The following is a 23,934-nucleotide window of genomic DNA, read 5'->3' on the forward strand; positions in this document are numbered from 1 at the left end:
TAAAGTGTGTAATGACAAGAATGACAAGATTTCGTAAACATAAAAAAAATTCCGTGAAGATTTAACTTAAAATAGAAATAACGTTAATTAAATTATGTATTTTCATGTAATACTGTATATTAATAACAATTTCACTTCACGAACACGAAACCATTTTTCTCTTATTCTCTTATTTTCTTGGGAACGCTAATAGTGTACGAATTTATAAAAATTTATTAATATTTACGTTAGAACTTTCGTTTTACGAAATACACGTTGCAACTGATCCATGCGATTACAATCTGCTATTAATAAAAAGTCTTACGTTAATATACTAGATATTACTGCGTGTCGCACACCTCATTATGAATGATCATTTTGGCAATTCGCCAAAAAATTGGCAAAACAAGACTTTATTTTTAAATAAAATAATAAAATATCAAGACTATCCACATAATTCAGATAAATATATCTAGAGATAGTAATACATGATTTTGCATATAAACCAATGGTGATCGAGTGTTTGCTTGAATTGCTTAATTAACTGATCCAACTGATCTAACCTACTTGGATGAACTATCCCGTGATTGTATGGCTTCCGCGCTACGTCACTCATTAAGTAAATGAAAGGACTGAAAAGGTTGTAACTAACCCATTAAATTTTGATTGGCATTGTTTTCCAGTATATCGACACCCACACCTCTCGTTCACCTTTTCCGCGACGGAGTTCCAGAAAGTTTTTCGACTTCTTCCAGCAATTAAATAATGGGTATTGACCTCCGGCTGCTCAGTAACTCGTGACGACGTGCCGTAGCTCGATATTATATAAATTATTATAAAATTTCTATATGAGCATCTGCAATGACGTTATTGACGTAATTTTGTTACAGCAGTTACGTCAGTAAAGTTTGCACCTTTACTGCCAACTAATACATCAAGTCTAGGTTGAGTAAGAGGAATTAGAATAGTGTTAGTCTCCGTAAATAGTTGTAAGTCCAAAAGTCAAGTAAATATAATTGTTGTAAATCAGAATTGTAATTCAATACATAATAATCGTTACTTACGGCAACTAACCTTAAATTAGAAGGTCCCTCCTCTACAGTATTTCACCATTAGTACTTACGTTATTAATACTTGAAAATTCATAAGATCATTAATTTTCTCAGCCAAAGTTTTTAACTTATCAACGCTTTGTCAGATGATATTGAGAATTCATACCACATATACTTGGAAGTGATCGCATCAAATATACTGTATAAATATTGTAACATTAAATTTTCGCTCCTAAATAGAATAAATTAGAAAATTAGCGGACGAAAAATTATAGCGATTAAAATTCACAGTTAATACATACCATCCATATTTAGCTTATATTGAAAGATTCAGTAATAACAGTATCAATAGTTTTGACGTAATTAACGCTCGGATTCTAGACTCGTTTTATCAATACGAATCAATCATTTTTGTTGATTACTATCAAGTGCTGTTTGATTATTTTTTATCTTAATTTCGGAAAATCAATTATTATTTTGATTGATATGAGGTCACATAGTTGTCCAAATTTTTCGTCATCTTTTTTATAATTATTGTAAGCACCTTTTGTTCTTGTACTACGTTTTATGTGTTAGAATATCAATTTTTTATTTTGAATATGGAATCCACTCAAAAATTTTGTACAGAAGTAGAATTATGAAATGGTTTTCTATACTAATATCTGCAGATCATACAAGTCTATACTACCTATAAAAAATATTAATCCAATATTAATTCTTCGATCATTGATAATCTGGATAGAATAGAAATGGACATCAATTACTGTATATGAATGAGACTAGCAAATGCGAGAAATGTAACATCAGCCTTACAAAGTTCTACCGAGACTTCTTGTTGTTTGCATTCTGTTAAACTAAATTCTTCAGAAATTCTGTACAAAAACATAGTCAATTAGTTTGCAAGTCCAAAAATTGTTTCATTACAAATACATCGCCACCGTTATGGTATGATATGACCGGAGTTAACCGGGCTATACTAATTTTCGCCCCAGGTTTCAATTGGATCCGTTGTGGAATTAGCTCGGATCCATGTAATGACAACAGAAGACATGGGTCTGGATGATTACAAATCAAAAAATTCCAGTTGATCAATCGGACCTGGTTATCCAGCCAAATCAATGGAACTAGGGGCGAAAATTAGTATAGCCATGACGTCCGTTGTACAATATGCATGGTATGTTCAATTAATGAGGTACCATACTAACTATACTTGCCAATTTTAGCACCATACCACAGAGGTCATATCATGCTCATTATCTATATTCTCAACGGCCACAACCAAAAATAGCATACCTTATTTGCATAATCGAACGTTTGACTTAATATTTTTGTTTAGGTTCAGGAGAAAATCTTATGTCACGAACTCCGATAACTATCTCGGCAATAATTTTTCTAAACATCGTACTGCGCACTTATCAACGTTGTAACGAAAATTTTCAATAGCAGGAAGATAATCTGGATCGAGATGAAATTCGAGTTAATTAAATTAGCGAGGATATATAATTAAGACTTATCACAGCAATAATCATGGAATAATTCTTACTTGAAATTTTCATGTCAAAAATTTCATTGAAGGTGCCTAAAAAAATTATATGATAAACAAAAATCAATATATTATACCAATTTCAAATTGCACTCTTAAAACGTATATAAATACTTGATTGTTTTCTAAAGTCTTATAAAGACCATTAAAATAAATATTATAATCATTGTCTTCAGTGAGTAGTGAGCGCTGATAGTTCACGATCATTTTCCAATCTGGTTCTAAGATTTCCAACTTCAATTCTAATGCAAATTGGTATCTAAATTGGTATATTATTAACACAAACATGAGTTATAAAAGGTTATCAGTCACATATTCATTTGCATCAGATTTTATTACTTACCTCTCTTTAACAGACTTTAAGATTTTTTTAGCTGATTCAAGATGCACTATAATCTCTATAAAGTCATTGTGATAATAGTATCACCATCAACTTTTTGATCTTTAAGGTGTCTATATGATTATTAATGTTGTACCTATCCATTAAGTTATTTTTAGTTATCAGGAAAATACCAGTAGAATAATAATTATTATCACCAAAAATCAATGGTATGATTCCGGGGTTTAACTTTTGAATAGAATCATTAATGCAACTCCTCGTTTCTTATTCTTTCACCACTTCGATACGCGTTATAAATTCTTCATCAATATTTATAAAAATATTTAGTTTTTTATTATTGAAATTAAACTATTAATTAATATTCCAATTTTGTATAGACCAAGTTTGGAGACTATTCCACCATTATTTTTTTAATTTTTGTTGATCAGCTGCTTTAAGGTGCATTGTCTCCATACTTCATCAGTTATGAATTCGTCATAATCTGTCACAAAATATTGAATTCATTAGCAAGTTTCATGAACTTGTAACTGTATATATTGTATCATTCATCTCCAAAACTAACTTTGATGCAATATTTGTCAAATATATGTTTACAAGGAATTGTTAAGATTTTAGAATATATATAGCAACATTTATTATTACTTTCAGGGCAGTCAATCTTTCATCATTTATATTGCTATCAGTACCATTTATTTGTCTCTTACAAAGCTGTGTATGATTGCAAATATGTCGTAATCTCATGAGCATTTCAAGAAATGTTACACACAAATTAAATTGTTGATTGACTTTATCCTGAGTACCTTTCTGATGCCGATAAGTAGCTGTCCCTTTGGAATTTATATAAGAGCATGAAACTTCTCTTTAAACTATGCTATATGAATTATAATGGAAGTGTAATGATCTCAAGAGCTCATAAATTAATCATCCCACAGTTAATCTAATCTTCAATACTGAGGTGGAAGATTATGAATATAAAGTTTAATAGATTTGGCCAATTAGGCAAGATAAAATCTTCGTTGCCTGAAATTTAATTGTCCGTCCCTTTTTTCGCTCCTTGTACAGATTGCAATAAACCTAAAGTCTTTTGTAATAATCTAAGGGTCCTTCTCGCCCTCAGCGAGTCAACACCAGTGACAAACTAAACAAACTATATGATAAATTCCGTCATGTTCAATACCGTTTAGTACCGTCGAACCGACAATCATCACCTCATCAATGATGCATTCTTAATCTTCATCACTTGCATCGCATGCGCGATCCAGATTTAGTAACAGCTGGGTTTCCTTCGACAACCAGCATGAGAAAACGCAAGAAGTCCTCTATACTACAGCCTTATAATTGAAGACCTTAAAACCGAAGTCTTGTCTATTTCGAGTCTTAAAGTCAAAGTTTTTATCAGTTTTTTAATACAATTTTAATATCTGATATAATTACAGGATTAAATAAGATTAAATAGATTAAATATAATTTCACCTTTTCATTAAGTATTGCAGATTTTTATATAGTTTTATCAACTAAAATTTTTTATATTTAATATAGAGAGTAAAGTTATTTATTTAATTCTATTATTATATATTTATATAATATTTACATATAATTTAAACTAACTAAATTCAAGTTTTTACAGTTTTGAAAAACTTATTAAATTCTAAAGTTTGAAATAAATGAATGAACATGCATGTGAGGGTATATCTTAGCGGGGTCGCACAAATGAATATCCGTGACGTCGTGACGACCACTTAATACGCAGTCGATCACGTGCTATGAAGCTGCGGGTTGTTACATGAATTAAAAATTTTATTAGTTTATATACTGTACTATGAGGTTGATTTAATGAAAGATCATTGGGATAATTCATACTTCAAAGATGAATCACGTCTATTAATTGGTCACAAGCCGAAGGCGCTAGAATTTATGATTTGAGGAATTGTATAAACAAATTCATAATCAAAATCACGTTATATATATAAGGTATCATGAAAAATTTTATTCGAATAATTCGAATATACTCGAACATTAATCGAATATTCGTGAAATTTACGAATATATTTGTATTTCTATTCAAATGATATTATCAATTTATTCGGATAAATTTATTAACATTATTCGAATACACTTTTTAAATTAAATGAATACCCGAGTATATTCGAATATATTCGATTCCAAAGTCCAAAACACTACACCCTTATAATAATTTTAGGGGTGACTTGGTAAAAAAAAATGGAATGTTACCAGATGTGATGTGAATGACAATTTATAAATTTTTATTCGTTTAAAAAACAATATGTTGATGATGTGAATCCATATTTTTTTTTTTTTAAAAAAAAAATTCATATTCAGAATTTCGAACCCGCGGATTGATAGGCAGGATTTTTAATCAATAAAGAAAAAGATTTTTTTGAGATAATGAGATATACTAACTGCTAAGGTTTATATCCATATATATAATAAATTTAGAAGAGAAGATTTGATTCTCGGATCATTCAGATTTGAATTCTTTATCCGTTAGATCCGTTAGATGGATAGATCCGTACGTTAGATGGATTTTTACGTAGAAAAAAAATTCCTGATGTATATCCAATAACAAAATATAATAAATTTAAGAGAAATTTTGATTTGGATAATTCGAATTTAATTCTTTACCCGTTAGATGAATCCTTAATATAAATCGAATTTCTCTCTTTTTCTATATTTAAAAAAGGATTTTTAAATTTACTATATAATAAATTAGGATATAGTTTTGATTAAAATCCGGGTATAATTACCAAAATGTGCTCATCCGTTTATCCGTCAATCCGTGGATTAGAAAACTCAGAAACTGTAATATATTATTAATAAAAAAAAGTACATTTTAGAATTCTTTAATGGAATTATGCGAATATCTTACATTATTACTATACGCACAAAATATTTGACAGTTTATCAATTAATTAATTGTACATATATACATACATGTTATCTCTTACTGTAATGATAAACGACTACTCTGATAACCCGAACCGAACAACATAAACCCGATAAACCGGCAGGAGATCAACTATAAACAATAAACTTGTAAATTAAGCACATGTATTAATAAATTTTCTTCGACCCTTCCCTTACGATCTTACCCTTTACTACTCAAAGAGTATTATTTCGTAATTTAAGTTCAAACAAATCAGTCTCACAGCCGGCCGAGGGCTTAAGTATCAATAGTAACGCAAGCAAGTTTGGCAATTTGGCATATGTATGTATCATATGTATGTATGATTATATTCGTCGTTTGAAAAAAAAAAAATCAAAAAAATCAATTTTTTTTTATAATTGTTACCGATCAGATGAACTTTTTTAAACGAGACCTTATTTTATTACCCAAAAGCAGTATAAAAAAAAAGGAAAATCCATGGAAATTCTATGGGAATCCATTTTTGAAGATATAATAATTATAATAATAAGTCACATCTTAACTATAAACGGGTTAAGGAAAAAAAATTTTTTTTTTCTTTCTTTTATTAAAATTTTCCTCATTCAATCTGAAATAAAGGACCAATAAGAATATAAGATCTTTTTTAAGTAAACATTATTTCAATTATTATTATTATTATTAAAAAAAAAAATTTTAGGACATTTTGTATGAAACATTTGGGAAACTAAGGAATATTCTATGATAATATTATGTTTGTATTATGTAATGTTAATGAACATAATAGATATAATAGATATGTACTACATACTATAATTATTCCATAATTATTATTTATTTATTTATTTATATTTAAATTTATATTTTATTATATTATATTTTTTGTCCGAAAAAAAAATGATAATTCCGAACGAAAAAAAAAAATAAATAAAATAAATAAAAAATAAAAAAAAATACACAGATAGTGAAAAACATTTTGCCAAGATTATATTGTATATATTGTATATAAACATTATCTATCTATATTTTTTCATATTGTCAAGTTTTATTACACAAAAAAAATTGATTTCTTTGAAACGTTTTATATTATAACTTATTATAATAAATATAATTAATTATAATAAATTATAAAATAAATATTTAAAAAATTACTAAATTGTAATTTCTAATGTAATATGCATAATACTGTTATCAACTGTACGTATGAAACGTAAAATTTTCTTAAATTTCCGGATAAATAAGATTTGTTTCAGCCTAAAAAAAATTGATTTGTTTATCAAAAATCAATGACTAAATAAGCCATCATGTGACGATTGATACATATTAAGTGAGAAAAAAGGAAAAAAAAATCAAAAAAGATTTATATATTTTTTCACGAATTAAAACAAGAATAGAAATAAAAAAAAAGATATACAAGAATAATTAATTAAGGGGGGCTTAGCGATCTATCGGTTGATGTGGCGAGGGTAAAAAGGTTGGATATAATTGAATTTGGGAATTGGCTAAGTTTTGAATTTTTTTTAGTTTTAAATTATGAAACAAGTTGTAAAAAAAAAAAATCTTTTTATTAAAATTTTTTTTCGAAAAAGAATTATTGAAATTTTTAAAAAAAGTAAATCAGAAGATTTTTTTCACTTTTGTTCATAAAAAAAACATAAATTTCCCATTGTAACGTTAATTGCCAAGGAAATTTGATGATGCAAGGAAGATCTCTGTACTATTTGGTAAAACGATATTATAAGGAATCGTTTTACAATAATTTAGTAATTAAAAATGGAAAATTGATTCTTTTTAAATTATTACCAAATAAAGCATAGTAATTTAATAAAATAGTAAATCAAAAAAGTTGAATCTATATATACTTGAATGTCAAATCTATAAAAGGAATAGATGATCTGCAAATGGATATTTATACGGGTAATAATAGAAACGTTTTAACGTTTCTCTCTTTTGCAAAAAAATCAAAATTCTTTTTTTTCTCTTTTTATTTGCGATTTTTTTTTTTTTTTTACAAAACGATATAAAATATATACGTAAACACTCATATATTCATATATATATATTTTTAAAAATAACAAAATAACGTACACATTTATATCTTTAAAAGCATTATGTCTGATAATAATTCTACTGTAAATAATAATAATTCACTGACTATTGATTGTGGAGTGAGAAATTATTGTTATAATTCTCAAGTATGTTTTGCAGCACCAGAAGGTCCAATATGTGGTAATGTTAATAGTAATATTACAACTTATAGTTGGAAATTAAATTCCGCAGTGTTTCCCCCGATAGAATATATTGGAAGTACTATTGGTAGAAAACAAAGAGATCCTTGTGAAATGTTTGACTACAATTTATGGTCAGATGAAAATAAAAGTTGGTTATTGACATTTTTTTATCAAAATTGGAATCTTACTAATCCAATTCCTCCGGGTAGTTTTGTTAGACCATTGGATTTTATTGGTAGTTGTAGTAATATAGTAATATCAGCGACTGATATATCTTTACAACAATTATATTGTGATAATAATAAATGTAGAAAAAAGATTAATACAAATACACAAAGAGCAAATTGTGTTTCATCAAATCAATGTTTGACTCAATTATGTGGGTTAACGACAATAAACCAACCTGCTGATGGTAATATCACAGTTACAAATACGACTTGTATAAATGATGGATTTATAGCTTATAATCAATTAAAAGGTAGTAGAAGTTTTAATGTAATACAAGGAGATGATGTTAATGTTAAAAGTGGTAATAATAGTGATAATATTGATGATCCGAAAAATTCTTCAGGATCGATGGTTGTTATAATTATAATTTTAGTAATATTATTTGCTTCAATGGCAATATATGGATACGCTCGTAAAATGTTTAAAAAACGTGATAATAATGAAGATGATACACATTACTTACGTAGGGAAATTGATCCAGAAACTGGAGAAATCATTACCATAAGTACTGCAGGTGGTAGATTAAGAAGGGGTACTTCTATATTGAATCGTGGTGCTTCTTTAAATAGATCAAACAGTATTAGAACTTTACCCCCTTATAGCGTTGTAGATGAAGAACGTCCTCCTTCTTCTTCCAATGGAATTGTTAATAGTATAGCACAATTCTTTTTCCCTCCAGGAGAATTACCCCCTCCTTATGATTCATTAGAAGAAAATGTAAGCAATAATAATACGGTACTTGATATTACTTTAGATGAAGTTAGGGAAGGTGTTACCATTGAGGGAAATGGTAATGGTAATGGTAATGATAACGGTAATGGTGGTGATGGTGGTAATGGTAATGGTAATGGTAATGACAGTGGTAATGGTAATGATAATAGTAATGGTAATGGTAATAATTCCACTAATTCCACATCGTCATTACCTGTAAGATCTACTAGTCCTAAGATAGATGATGGTGAATCTCATCCTAGAGAATTAAGTATGATATCTGAAGTAATACCTGAAGTAACTGTTGATGATTCAGAAGCTGATAAAGTAGAAGGAAAAAAAGTAGAAGAAGAGAAAGGTGAAACAATTAATACCGGGTTATCCGAAGAAGATAAAAAATTAGAAGGGAAAAGTGAAACGATTAATACCGGTTTATCCGACGTTAAAATAGAAGAAGGGAAAAGTGAAACGATTAATACCGGTTTATCCGACGTTAAAATAGAAGAAGGGGGAAATGAAACGAGTAACATTGTTTTGTCAGAAGATAAAACAGAAGAAGGGGGAAGTGAAGCAAAGATTACTGTTGAAGATAAAGTTTTATTAGATAAGAAAATGGAGGAAGGGGGGAATGAAACAAATACAACATAATATCTAACCCTTTTTTTTAATTTTGTTAATTTTTGTATTATTCTTTTTGTAAAATAATTATTTAATTTTCTTTGGATAAGAAAGTAAAAAAAAAAATTTTTTTTTTTTAGAATTTTTTTTATTAGACATAATTTTTTTTAGAAAAAAAAAACAACTTTAAAAAACTTAAAAATTTTTCAGACTAATAATAAATTTTATTTTTTTTTTTCGATATTGATTATCACGTGATGAATTAACCAAAATGTTAATTCTGGCCAAAAAAAAAAAAATATCAATTTTTTCAAATACAAACAAATTAATTTTAGTTCATTTATTATCCAATGAAAATGTTGTAAATAAAATAAAATTAAAGTTTAAAACTTTACCTGACACGAGGGTATTCACTTTACCTAACACAAAAGACTTTAATTGGTCAAATCATTTTTTCGGATTGAGAAAAACTATAAAAAAGTTGGTTTTAGATGTTTTACAAAAAGATTTACTCAAGAAAGGGAAGAAAATAAACCTGTATTAAGCAAAATGGCGAAATGATATCAAATAACCTTATTTTTATCCTTATCAAAAAAAAAAAATAATAATAATTAATGAACATTTTTATATTTTTCGTGAGAAAAAAGTTCAATTCTTTCTTATAAATTGCAAATTACTGCGGATGATAAGATTTTCTTTATCAGGTGATTACATAAGAATTAGAAGTATCTAGTGTTATCTTTCAAAGGAATTTGAAATCCGAGATTCCAAAATAATAATAATAAAAAAAAAGGGGGGTGGGAGAAATCAAATTGGGAATTCTTTTGGGGGTCATATTATAATAATGCAGGGCGTTAAACGTACAGATAAAATAAAAAGTTTTTTTAGCCTTGTATGAATTACTAATTATAATAAATTATCAAATTAGTTCGCTATAATCGCTAATCATAACCAGATAAATAGTTTAAAATAAACTAATTTTGATTTGGGGCTATGCAAGAAATTGCAAATTTTTTTTTTTTTTACGGAATCTTATAAAAGAATTATAAATTTTTTTTTTTTTTTAAGCCTCTCCCAAATAAAGAAGCCTCAGAATTGACCGGTAAATTCCGATTCAAATAACTATGAGATTCCACTCTAAGAAGGAGTTTAACTTATAAAGTTTTTTAAAAAAAAAAAAAAGTATTTTTTTTTTATGTTATACAAAAAACGTTAAATGTTTTGATCGTTTTTTTTTTTTTTGTAAATAAATATTATTATCATTCATTAAACAAAAATTACGTAATTTTTTATCTTTCAAGATTTGAACATTTAAAGAATTTTCATTATTTTCATTATATAAATAAATAAATAATAATAATTATTATTATTATATAAAGTTTAATAAAATTCCCTTTGAAATATATATATATATATATATATATATATATAAATATGACTCCTTATGGAATAAATTGAAAGATAAGAAAAATGCAAAAATTTCAAATTTTTTTCATTAGTAGTGTAAGAAATTAAAAAAACCTTAAATTCTTCAAACTTCCCCTAGAAGATCCCCGAAAAAGGTAATTGTTGGGAACGTCAAAATCCCCGAGCCAAAGCTCAACATGGATTAGGAAAATTATTACGCAGTAAAATCTTTTAATAAAGAAGAATTATGACTGGAAACATTCTTGCATTGCATATATGCAATATGGTCATATGTGATTCATTTTTATTCATTTTAATGATTTAAGCTGAAAAAAGTTTTGAACTTCATTGATAAACATTCTTTTTTTGTTAAAAAATTTCAAAGTGTAACATATACAAAGAATAAATAAAAAAGCAACTAATTTGTTTAGTATAATATTGGATTTATCTAAATTTGGAATTCTGAAAGGTTTATCTTATTAAAAGTATTAGTTGTTTGATTTTCATTCGTCGATTCTCATTTGGTCTCCTAATTGGCAAAAAGATCTCACGGGAAGAACTTTAAAATGAATAATTCGTTCTTTTTAATCCTTTCTTTTTTCATCTTTATGGGCTTTTTTAACTAACTATATTATAAATTGTATTTAACTGCAATATATTGAACTAACTGTAAAATTTCTGCAATCGTGGTAATTATCCATTGTGTTCTCATTACGGCAGTTCAACGGCTAATTGGTAATGAAAAAAAATGTGTTGTCACATTATTTGGCGTGCTGAAAAAAAAAAAAAAATTTTAATATGTACTTTTTTATGCAATAATTTACATTATTTTTATTTAAGATAACGAATTAAAATAATGCCGCATGAAAATTTTTTCTTTTTTTTTTTGGTGTTACTATTTGTTATGTAATTTAAAAGACAACAAATATGCAAAGAATTTTTTTGCATGTTATTATTATTATGATTATTGAAAAAAGAAAAAAAAATTCTTTTAGATAATAATAATATTATTATTATTACATTATTATTATTACATTATTATTACCACACTTACTGATCATATTTTTTTTTTTACCATATGATTAAGTTTCGTACATAAAATGTTCTGTGGGCTGCATTAAAAAATATGCACTTTAAAAAAGGATTCGAATTTGTTTTGTTAAACTTTCTTATTAAGCATCAAACTATAATTGGATTGAATGCAAGAAAAATGCACTAGTACGACAAATTCCCTAAACCATAAAGTCCCTACAACTGCAAGGGAAATCTTTCATTTTTTGTGGTCGTCTTTAAAAATATAATTTTTTTTTTTTTCAGATAAGACGGAAAATGCGCCAATCTACATATTTTTTGTATAACAATTAATTTAATACATATACTGTACAGTATATTCTCACACGCATTCATTCTATTAAGAATTATTGTAATTTATAAAGTGTAAGGGACTAAGGGTTAACTAACTCACAATAGTAATAAATTTATAATAGCGTTTCAAGTACTACGCAACATACGCAACATACGCAAACACATATTTCAATTTGCGCAACCTGTTTATTATTTAATATTAATAATAATTATTATTATTAAAAAAAAAAAAATCTTTTATCCCCATACATATAATATTATTATCGTCCGCGCCATTCCGCGATGCTTTTAAAGACTCAATGATTTCAATGAAGTCATGATTTGCCTATATCAACATATCAACTTCCTTTTGTAACACTTTTAGTTCACCACCCGATTTTCATCCTCATTTATTATTACCCTTAAAAAAAAGATTTTTTTTTTTTTTTTTTTTTTCTCATCAAACTTATCAAACTCCTTTAATGATGAGATGAAATATTTCCATTTGAAGTAACAAAAACTTGTAACGTTTCTATCTAAACATCATCTTTTTTTTATTGGGCGTGGAAGATCAAAAAAAAAAAAAAAAAATAATATTTTCACAAGCCATAAAATTATGAAAAATAAAAAACCCTGGATTTTTTTTTTTTTTTTTTTTATAAATAAAATATAAATATCCCATATAATTTAATTACAGTATTACAGTATATTAAAATTGTATAAATTATGCAAGCTATGTAATGTATGCATTACATGCATTACACGTGTGAAATAAACTTCGATTCCATGGCAACACAATCGTTACTCTAATTACTGAATATAGATATAAACAATAACCCATAAATAGGTAATATACAACACTATAAATTAATTTTTTTTTTTTATTTTTATTTTTTATTTTTTATTTTTTTTTTATCGCGCCCTTTCTTTTTTTTCCTTGTTTACCTGCTTTTTTATTCTTTAAAAAAAAATTCTTGTGAGATAAATAGATAAATAAGTGAGATAAATAGTTAAAGTTTAAAACAAAAATAAAATAAAAATAAAAAAAAAAAAATTTTTTTTTATTTTTTTTTTTCTCAAAGGCATTTATTTATTTACACTTACGAAAGGAAGTAAATTTATAAAAAGTATCCACAAATTGTTGTTTATATTTTGTGTGTGTATATATATGCGCCTCAGGGTTTGACTAAATATTTATTTTACCTTAAATTTTTAAACTTATATTTCTTGTTCACTTTTTATATATATACTGTATACTATACACAAGGTATATCTCTCTATTTTTTATTGTAAATTTGAATAACCTTGTGACTCTTAATCGAAAACAATTAAAACAAAAGTATTCCAATTTTGTATATTTACCTGTTTATTTATATTGAAAAAAGAAAAAAAAAAAAATTTTTCACCTCTTTTTTTTTTTTTTTTTTATATATTTTATATCGTTGGCTTATTGTTATTCTTTCCATTTTAAAATCTTTTTTTTTTGCCTTTTAAACTTTCCCAAACTTGTCTGTCTTATAAAAAAAAAAATTTTTTTTTTCTTCCATTTTTTACCAAAGTAAATCCAATCATCACCCATCGTTATTTTTTCATATATATATATAGGCATTATCTCCTTACCCTTTTCAAAAAAAAAAAAAGCAAAAAGTTTTTTTTAAAAAAAAAATTTCCCTTTTACTTTTCTTTTTTTCTTTAAACTTTTTTTTTAAAAAAAATATTTTTTTCTAAATTATAAAAATAATAAAAAAAATTATTTAAACATGGGACTTAAACAATCCAAACATATTACCACTACTACTTTAGTAAATAGTTCGAAGGACAGACCTGATGTATTATTAAAAGGGGAAAGAAGAAAAAAATTCCGTTCTTTCCGTTCATCAGGAATATTATTTGATGGAACTTCAACTTTGGAAAATTGGAGATTCTCACATGGTGGAAAAAGAATACATAACTTGAAAAATGCAAAATTATTAGGTCCTATCATTGATGAAGAAGTCGAAAGATTACAAAGACAACATAGATTATTTAAACGTATTTGGCAAAGCAATTATTCTTCTCCTGTTGAAGAAAGATTAAAAAGTGGTGGTGCAAGAATTCTCGATGTTGGGTAAGTAGTTGAATAGTCATTTTACTTAATTGCCTCTAATTGCCTCTAATTAATAAACTCATTTCTTTTATTATTAGGTGTGGACCAGGTACATGGACAATCGAAATGGCAGAATCATATCCAAAATCAACATTCACTGGTGTAGATTTTGCTCCAATATTCCCACAAGAAAAGAGACCCGTTAACGCAAAATTCCTTCAAGCAAATATACTTGATGGTTTGCCATTCTTGGATGATACATTTGACTTTGTTCATATGAGACTTTTAGTAACGGCTTTTTCAGCAAAAGAATGGGAAGAAAAAGTTATTCCAGAATTAGCCAGAGTAACAAGACAAGGAGGTTGGGTCGAATTCATGGAAAGTGATATTCAATATTTTAATGAAGGTCCAGTAACACAACGTTTATCGAATGCATGTATGTATTTTGATCGGTTTTTATATCTTTAGTTTTTTTTTCTTGATGATGATTCATGACTCACGAAAAAATTTTTCTTTTATGTTCGCAACGTAGTAATGGCATTTATGAAAGGAAAAGGTATACTTCAACCAATAGATTCTTATGTTCCAAACTCGATGGAATCTTGTGAAAAATTTGAAAAAGAAATCAAGATTGAAGAAAAGTCATGTTTTGTTGGAAAATGGGCAGGAGAATTAGGTCAATTGGTATGTATATATTTTTATGACATCTTAGATATATCAATATCAATACATCATTACTTACAATATTCCTAATTAAAAATAGGCTGTAGATGACATAACAAAAGGATGGGCTGCAGTCAAGTTACCGATGTCAACGATGATGGGTGCAAAACCAAGTGAATACGATGATGCTATACAAATTTTTGCCAAAGAAGTTGAACAATATAAAACATCTTTCAAAACTTGGCGATTCTTTGGACAAAAGATTTCAACCACATCATCATCAGCTATAACAACACCGTCATCATGGGATCAATCGGAACAATCACAATAAATTTAAAAAAAAAAAATATTAAATTTAAAATATAATTTTTTTTTTACTTCGAATAATTTGATTACTCCTTATAAATTTTCACAACATATAAACAAACATTCTAATTATATACATATTCATTAATACTTATTATTATTATTTTTAATTATCTTCAACATTGTATTTTTTAATTATTGTAAATTATTTTTTATTTTATCTTTTTCTTTTTTTAAAAATGAGATTTTTCAAGAGAAGAGATAATTTTATTTTTTTAAAGATTTTTCATATTATTTACGTTTAATATATATACATATATATTTTTTTTTTCAAAGAAAATTACTAAATTATTAAATTACAACGAAAAAAAAAAAAAGAAAAATTTTTTTTTAATTACACATCTAAGTTTTAATGTCGAAAGATCGAAAAAATGATTTTTTTTTTGTGTTCATAATTTTCGAGATATAGTTTTTTTTTTTTCTGCATCACATCACGATAATATCAGACACACTACATCAGCCAACCCATCACGCCATTCGCACGGAAAAAAATTTCCGAATGTTGGTTACTTTTTGCATAAAAAGGAACAATTGAAGTTAAGCGTGTCCAAAAACGGAACATTTTAAAGAAAAAAAAAAAAATTTTTTTTTTATTATTATACTGAGTTTTCTGTACTTTTTAAGATTACAATTTTCGATATACATACTACATTCTTTATTCTTTTTTTTTTTTTTTTCATTTTATTCATTTTATTATAACCATTATAAACCATTATAAACCATTATCTACATTATTTCATTATATTTAACCTTTTTGCATGTTTATTTATTTATTTCCAAATTCTATTACTATGAAATCATGTTCTTTTTTTATGATAACTCCCGTTTTTTTTCTTTTTTATATCTCATCTTAAAAAAGTAAAAAAAAAAAAATTAGCCCCGATCTTCCCATATATATTTTTTTTCTTCTTCAATTCTTAAATTCAATTCTTATTTTCAATCAAATCTCATTATTCTTTTTTTTTTTTTTTTTTTCATTGTATATTTTTATTATTTGTTATTAAAAATAAAAAAAAATAAAATAAAAAAAACAAAAAAAAATTTTTTTTTTTCTTCAAAACAAACAAAAATAAAAAAAAAAGTGAAGTTTAATTTTATTATTATTATTATTTTTTTTTTATTTGTTGATTTTCATCTTACATATTTTACATATTTTACATATAAAAAAAAAATATATATGAAAAAAATTTTTTTTTTTTTTTTTTTTGATACATAATTGTTTATTCGAAAATTATTCTATTCTCTTTCTTTCTCTCACCCTTTCCCCTTTTCCGGATCTTTGGCTGGGGGCGTATACTTTATAAATCAAATCTGGTTTTTTATTTTTTGTATCAACCTTAAAATGGTTATATTTCCTTTTAATTATTGGGGATTTGGGGAGTTTCCCCGTAAAAATCAACAAATTTACAGGTTAACTAAACTTTACAATTTTAAATAACTTTTTTTTTTTTAATTCTTTATCTTTTTTTTTTTTTTGCTCGAAACAAAACAAAACAAAACAAAAAAAAAAAAAAAAAAAGTAATTATAAATTACCCAAATTCGATTCGAATAAAAGAAAAAAAAACGCCAAATTTTTTTTTCGTGGTTTTAATATTTGTTTTAAAATGTAAATAAATATGTGCATGTGTGTGTAATTGCATGTTATGTTGTTTATTTATTTATTTATTTTATTTTATTTTATTTTTTTCGCGTTTCCAATACTAAAATTGTTTTTAGAAGTTCAAAGAATGTTTTACTGCGTGGGATTACTTTGGATTATTTTAATAACTTAATAAATAAATAAATAATAATTAAATAATAATAATATATAATAATAAAATAAAAAAAAAATATGTGAAAGAAAAAAAATGTCATTGTTATTAAAGAAAGAAATGGATGTGTAACGTATTAATTATTAATTGATGAATGCTTGCGGATAATAATTTTCTTAAATATTACAAGCTTCCTTTTTTTTATATTTAGTTCATACATTTATATACATATATTAACATATACAGTACTGTATATATATTAGTATATTAGTATATTAGTATATGAATGTTTGAAACATCGTAAAATATCAATATCGTAATTAAAATTCCCATATGTTATTCATATGTTAATATCCATTCACTACTGCGGCTTTTTTAAACACCTGGAAAAACACCAGCTTTATCCCAAGTAAGAACATGTTCAATACTTGATTCATCAAAATTCTGAACTTCTCCTTGATAAGTTATTTTGTAAGTTTCAAATTTATTTGATGTAGGATTAGCTTGGAGAGCTTCTTGTATAACAGTGGAAATGAATTCACTAGCTCTTCGAACTGTTACTTTTGCTGCTTCAAGGTGAGAATACTTTATTGTTTAAAAAGAATTTAATGTAATTAATGTAAGTAAACGTTTATAAAAAAAAATAAATAAATAAATAAAAAAGTTCAACAAAATGTCTTACATGAAAATTATGAAACATTTCATCATATATTTCAAGTATAACTTGTTTACTGGGAGATTTAAAACGTGAATTATCAAAATCTACTTCATATTTTGGTAAACGATATTTTTCTGGATTAGAGGCTCTATAAGCTAGATAAACTGCTTCATCACGTAATCTTTCTACATTTCCGGCAATCTAAAAATATATTATTATTATTATTATTATTAAAAAAGACTTAAAAGATAAAAAACGACTTAAAAGACTTTTCAAAAAAAATTTTCACCGAGTTTCGTACTTACAATTAACAATGGAGGTAAACCACCAAGTGATTCTGCCAACATAGGACTAACATAAGGAATACCAAGTCCCTCATTTACAACATAAAAACTAACGGATTGATTACCGATTCTTTTTAAAGATTCATCTCCTATTATTTTAATCTCAGGATTTTTCTGAATATTCCTAATAATATTCCCTGATCTTGTTCTAAATTCTCTATACGCATCTGAATTTGTATTTCTTGCAAATTTAAACCCTGGCAATAATGGTAAAAAATCTGTTTCATCAACAGCTGTATCATTAAATGATGGCATACTATGCGTTAAATCAGTCCATGGACTCTAGTGAACAGTGAATAGTGAATAGTGAATGAAAAAAAATTAAATTCGTGAAACAAAATTTAATTACTTTATTGCTGATTAAACAATTTTAAAAACATACCCATGAAACTATACCGGCTGGTAGAGGTAAACCTAAATCCCGTATCGCTAATCCTAATGAGACTACCAATCCACCTCCAGCACTGTCTCCACCAAAAACTATCTGTTCTGGCTTGTATGCTTTAAATCCAGAATCTTTAGGGGGATTCATTAGATATAAATAAGCTGCTAAAGAATCACATAACGCTGAAGGGAATGGGTTCTGTGGTGCTAATCTGTAACTAATCGTGAATATACGAGCACCAGATGTTCTTGATAATTTACAACAGAAATCATGAGCAATTTTACTATTTCCTGTACTATAAGCTCCTCCGTGTAAATATAAAACGATTTTTTCTTTTTCCCAATCATTTTCTTCGTTCCAATCTTTATCCATAATTAATTCACCTTTTATTTCATCATTTCTAGGAGTTTTCCAAATTGGATCTATAACGATATTATAAGGTTTTACAATTTTTTCAATATATGCTTGAGCATTAATTCTATATTCATGTGGAATACTTGTTTCATATAATTTAAGATCAGAAGGAATTTTGTAAGTAAAGATGGGAATCGAACTTTGTGCAACTTCAATTGTAAATTTTTTATAAGGTGGAGCGCCAAGTGTCCCAGCTATGGATACTATTAAATGAACTTTCAAATCCCACGATGGTTGCGGGGGTCCATGTTTAAAATGTTTAATTATTGTTGAAAAAATCAATGGAATACGTTTTAAAATCTCTAACACGATTACCGCGAGCATATTTTGAAGGAGATGATTATAAATTATAATGATTAGATTTATTTTTAATTGGGGTATATAGAGTATATATACATATTTTCCTTTATCAAAAAAAAAGGGTCAATCATATGTAACTGTATGACTTAGACTTGTGAATAGATAGAAGAGAACGAAAAAAACACCACTAAAATTGTTATAATCCATACTAATCTATACTAATTCGAGTGACAATCAATTACGCATATCATATAATTACCATATCAAATATTATCATATGTATTTTACTTTCATAATCGCTTATATAATAATTTTAAATTTTGCCGTTTTGCTTATATAACCTTTTTTTTTTATTATTTTAACCAATTAATTTAATTAAATTTGAAATAATTTCAGATCAGCGAAAAAATCAAACTTACAATTCCAAAATAGTTGAACAGAGTTGTTATCTATTTACTGAGTTTTGTATAATAACTTTAACTTTGCAAATACTACAACATATACGCATATAGGAGGAGTGAATTAATTCGAAATTCGAAAAAAAAAGGATTTACACTCGTGTAAATGTTATTCGTATCGGAAATCATTGCGAATTTCTGTAATATCGAATTGCGCCAAATTTGGTGAAATCGTCATGACCACTCCTCTAATAATAATATGTTTGAAATATCTTTATTTTTTTAATTATTTTTGATCTATTTGTTGATATACTAATATTTTAAGTTATATTGATTCTAATATTTTAAAGTTATCTAATCTTTTAATATTATTATATAATATTATTATATAAGAGAATAAAGTTTATAATATTACGGTAACGGTATTTTTGTGTAAAAAATTATTATTATTATTTGTAAAACGAATAATAAAGTTAACAATGTTTTATTTGATAATATAAATTAGATCTACGGACCTCCCGTTATAATATTTTCCGATTTTTGTAATACTCAATCTTTAAAAAATTTTGTGAAAAAATTTTGTAAAAGTATTCAGGATTAAATAATTTAAAGTTAATCCATAAAAGATGGCGGAATTTTATTGGTAAAATTGGAGAATTATGATAATTACTTTTTAGTGTAAAAGAAAATTAAAATTTTCTTGAAACAAGTGCTCCCTTTATGGGAGCTATGGGAGCAATACCCCTTATGATACAAGCCCGACGCTCATCACCCCGTTATAAAACGATCACGACGCTCACAATCATGATAAATCATAATCCCAAATCCTGACACACATAACATATTATCCTGACACTTATTATCTTTTTTTTAAACGTAATAATTTTGTTATACCCTTGTAATGAATAATAATTTTATTAATATGTAATAATTTTGAAATATTTCGCAAGAATTAATGTCTTGTCTTTATTTTAAAAAATTATTTATTTATTTTTTTCATTAATACGTCGCAAAATTGAGTAATAATTAAATATTTTTTATATAATATGATTTTTAAAATATTTCGCAAAAAATTAATGTTTTTATTTTAAAAATTATATTTTTATTAATTAATGATCATACTTTCGCAATATTTAATGAATTATTTATTATTACTGTAGTTAGGAAAATAGATTTCAGTTTTTGCTTTATATTAAATGTTTTGCATATAAAGATATAATCTTTTTTTGAGCTTCATCACAATTAATATAAAGTAAATATGTCTTGGAAATAAAACTTTATCACACAATTATCTTTTAGTTAAGAAAAATATTTCCACTTCAGCAATCAATCAGCTCGTAACTTAAGAAAATGCTCTTTTACCAATTTCTTTTGCTCCACCATCCTAAAGAGGTATTACTAAAATTCACCGGTGTTGATGGTCACCATACCAGCATTATGATGTACTTTTGGCCGGAATTAAAAATTTAATAAAATACTGGCCGGCATTACATCATAAATTCACCACTGAGTGACCGTCGCCACCGGTGATATTTAGTAATATATATATTTTTATTCATATTAAGTGTCGAGTTTGGAATTTTGAATTTTCGGGATTATGATTGGTCAGGATTGTGAGTGTCGGGTTTGTGTTATAACGGGATTGGGATTTTTTCGTAGTAAATAAGTTTGTTATAGATTCAATGTTCATTATGAGAATAATTTATTTTGATATCAAAATTATATAACATTAAAAAGTAGATTTTTTAAGTCGGCGCTGGTTACACATTCAATATGTTTTACAACGTGCAGAATTTTTAATTATATGATGATATTTATAAAAAAACTTTTCCATTTATCCTTTAACAGCTTCGTTCAAAATCGTCATTCAAACTATTTGATTTCATTTATAATTACCGATAGAATCACTCGATTATGAAAGTTTTTCGGAATTTAAGTTCTGTGTCACAGGACAAAGAATTATGGATTAATAAACTATGTTGCAAGTACATTTCGACGATTTTACATATTGCTGACAGTCTAATTGAAGGTTGATTTCGACTTGGATTCTTGGATGTCGACAACATTTTTAATCATTTCAATTGATATACTATATTTAAGGAAAGCGTATATACTAGTATCATCGCAAGTAGAAAAGCACCTATATAATTATAAAAGCACATATAATTATGTGTCATTTTATAGCATTTCCTTTAATTTTTGTTCAAAATAACATCAAAGGCGATATCGAATTGAAATAACCCTTCTCGTCTATAAATATATTGGTAGATTAAATCGAATGGTTATTTTAATACAATCAATAATAATGTTTTGCGGAATAATTGGAGTATACTAAAGTATACATATCGGCTCATCAGAAAAGTCTCCCAGAATTTTATATGCTAATGACAGCTTAAATATTAATTGGCTTGATTTTTCCAATCAGCCGATATGAGATGTATAAAGGATACCATATTAATACAGTACTGTATATAAAAAAAGGTAATGAAGTTAATATTATCTAAAATAATGTATTGAAAAGGCGAAAAAAGCCTACACCATACCTAATGATCTAATACTACTTCAGTATTACTGTTCTACTATACTACACTCTGCCAATTTCATTTAGTTAATACCATGCATTGTTGTACGTCTTATAATTAAAAATATCTTTATACTTGACAAGTACGTTAAGGAGTGTATTATGTATCTTGGTAAGACGATTAAGAATCGTCAGCACTTCTGTAAAATCATTCATAAAGTACGTGCCAATTTTTCTTTTAAAGCATAATGCTTTAATCTTCATCTTTGAAAGATTCAAATGTAAACCCGGGTGATTTCTTTGTTGAATAAGAGATAAATAATGAGATAAGATTTTTTTACAAGACTAATACACCTTAATTCTTATGCAAATTCACTTCGGCCCAGTCACAAAATAGTAATTCAGGTTTCTAAATCACGTGCTCACGTGACAATAGTCACGCAGTAAAATATATTTAAATCTATAAAGTACATGAGGCCGGTGGGGAATTGTTGTTTATTCGAAAATTTGATAGCAAAGAAAAAAATTAGCATAAATATTGGCAAAATAATGTAACTTAAGGAATCTCGCTTATTTCGCTTTTATTTTTGAAAATAAGTGATTTTTCACTTTGTTCTTTTGAAAATTATATTAATAATATTAGACTACAAACTGTGTTATGTGAAATAACTCTTTCCATGTTTATAATAAAAGCATAAAACATAATGTATGTATTTTACAATATGGTTATTAATGACATCAAGCTTCATAAGCAACTAATGAAAGATGATTATAGCTCTTCTGAGCAATAATTAACTCTTACGTTTAAAGCCAGACCTCGATATACCGATATTCGATATACTGGTATATCTTAAAAACTCGATATAACGATGAATTTTACTTTCCCACTATATAAGAGAACATATAAATATTGGTATAATTTTGGTATACCGATATTTTTCAAAAACTTTCATGTGAATCCAAGCATATCGTTTGACTGTAATATTATCTTTCCATTTCATCCGCTTTTTCTTCTTCATCTACTTTCTTACTTATCATGGTGTTTTTAAGCGAATCCAGAAATAGTAGATGATCGATCTTCAAAAATTCCGTGGATGAATGTATGTAACAAGAACGCTACTGTATATCAAGAATGAAAATCCATGGCTTTAACCGGATCAAGGTATTATTAAGAAGTGCATCATATACTGGTGAGATAAGATTTGTCAACAATGGATGCTGTCGCCACGCGTTTAATGAATGATAATTTTACAGAAGATAAATTTCGCTTGAATTTCTTTTAAAAGCATAATGCTTTTAATTCTTATCTCAGAAGATCTGGAAAGAATAAATTCTTTGAAGAAGAGATTATTTTATAGGAATAATAAAATTTTCATAGAATTTTGCTGCATTAATTCTAATATTATCATCTACTAAGTTTTACATTTCATCTTATTATATACTTAGAATTATACCATTATTTTCAATTTGAATGTGAATCACTTGATTTTTAATACAATAAATTCCATATTATGGTTGTTTAGTAAAACAGTTTTTCAATTGTAATTAATTAAGTTCAGATTTAATTTTGTGGAACAGATTTTTACAGTGGAATTTTCTTTCATAGTTTTGCACGTAGTGCATGATATCATTCAATAAATTTATGAAAAATCAAAATGTTTGTACTAATCCTGCTTATTCTATAACAGCATA

The 23,934-nt window shown here is 26.2% G+C and overlaps 3 protein-coding genes across 4 annotated transcripts; 2 read left to right on the forward strand and 1 right to left on the reverse strand.

Moving 5' to 3' along the window:
- The first annotated feature begins 7,756 nt into the window (after positions 1-7,756).
- On the forward strand, positions 7,757-10,025 carry OCT59_003336 (uncharacterized protein). 2 transcript variants are annotated; one of them, XM_066145551.1, is made up of 2 exons: positions 7,757-8,011; positions 8,077-9,656. In XM_066145551.1, the coding sequence occupies exon 2, from the start codon at positions 8,159-8,161 to the stop codon at positions 9,632-9,634; it is 1,476 nt and encodes a 491-aa protein (XP_065996264.1). In that variant the 5' UTR covers positions 7,757-8,011; positions 8,077-8,158; the 3' UTR covers positions 9,635-9,656. The 2 variants fall into 2 exon arrangements, with proteins under 2 accessions (XP_065996264.1, XP_025177024.1); XM_025318086.2 differs by having other exon boundaries at positions 7,757-10,025.
- Positions 10,026-13,990: 3,965 nt separating this feature from the next.
- OCT59_003337 (uncharacterized protein) lies at positions 13,991-15,750 on the forward strand. The gene is made up of 4 exons (XM_025318085.2): positions 13,991-14,462; positions 14,540-14,877; positions 14,974-15,125; positions 15,205-15,750. The coding sequence occupies exons 1-4, from the start codon at positions 14,116-14,118 to the stop codon at positions 15,433-15,435; spliced, it is 1,068 nt and encodes a 355-aa protein (XP_025177023.1). The 5' UTR covers positions 13,991-14,115; the 3' UTR covers positions 15,436-15,750.
- Positions 15,751-17,597: 1,847 nt separating this feature from the next.
- OCT59_003338 (uncharacterized protein) lies at positions 17,598-19,347 on the reverse strand (the record flags this gene model as incomplete). Its single annotated transcript, XM_025318084.2, has 4 exons — positions 17,598-17,807; positions 17,905-18,081; positions 18,186-18,506; positions 18,607-19,347. 4 exons carry the CDS (start codon positions 19,345-19,347, stop codon positions 17,598-17,600), a joined length of 1,449 nt encoding a protein of 482 aa, XP_025177022.1.
- Between the last annotated feature and the right edge of the window lie 4,587 nt (positions 19,348-23,934).

This window comes from Rhizophagus irregularis, chromosome 11, assembly GCF_026210795.1.
Source record: "Rhizophagus irregularis chromosome 11, complete sequence".
NCBI lineage: Eukaryota > Fungi > Glomeromycota > Glomeromycetes > Glomerales > Glomeraceae > Rhizophagus > Rhizophagus irregularis.

What these genes read in the sequence shown, in the direction of transcription:
- OCT59_003336 (XM_025318086.2), top strand. Translation starts at nt 7,928, where the DNA reads ATGTCTGATAATAATTCTACTGTAAATAATAATAATTCACTGACTATT.
- OCT59_003337 (XM_025318085.2), top strand. Translation starts at nt 14,116, where the DNA reads ATGGGACTTAAACAATCCAAACATATTACCACTACTACTTTAGTAAAT. An exon ending in ACAACGTTTATCGAATGCAT is followed by an intron (nt 14,878 to 14,973) that starts GTATGTATTTTG and finishes TTCGCAACGTAG; the next exon opens with TAATGGCATTTATGAAAGGA. An exon ending in CAGGAGAATTAGGTCAATTG is followed by an intron (nt 15,126 to 15,204) that starts GTATGTATATAT and finishes AATTAAAAATAG; the next exon opens with GCTGTAGATGACATAACAAA.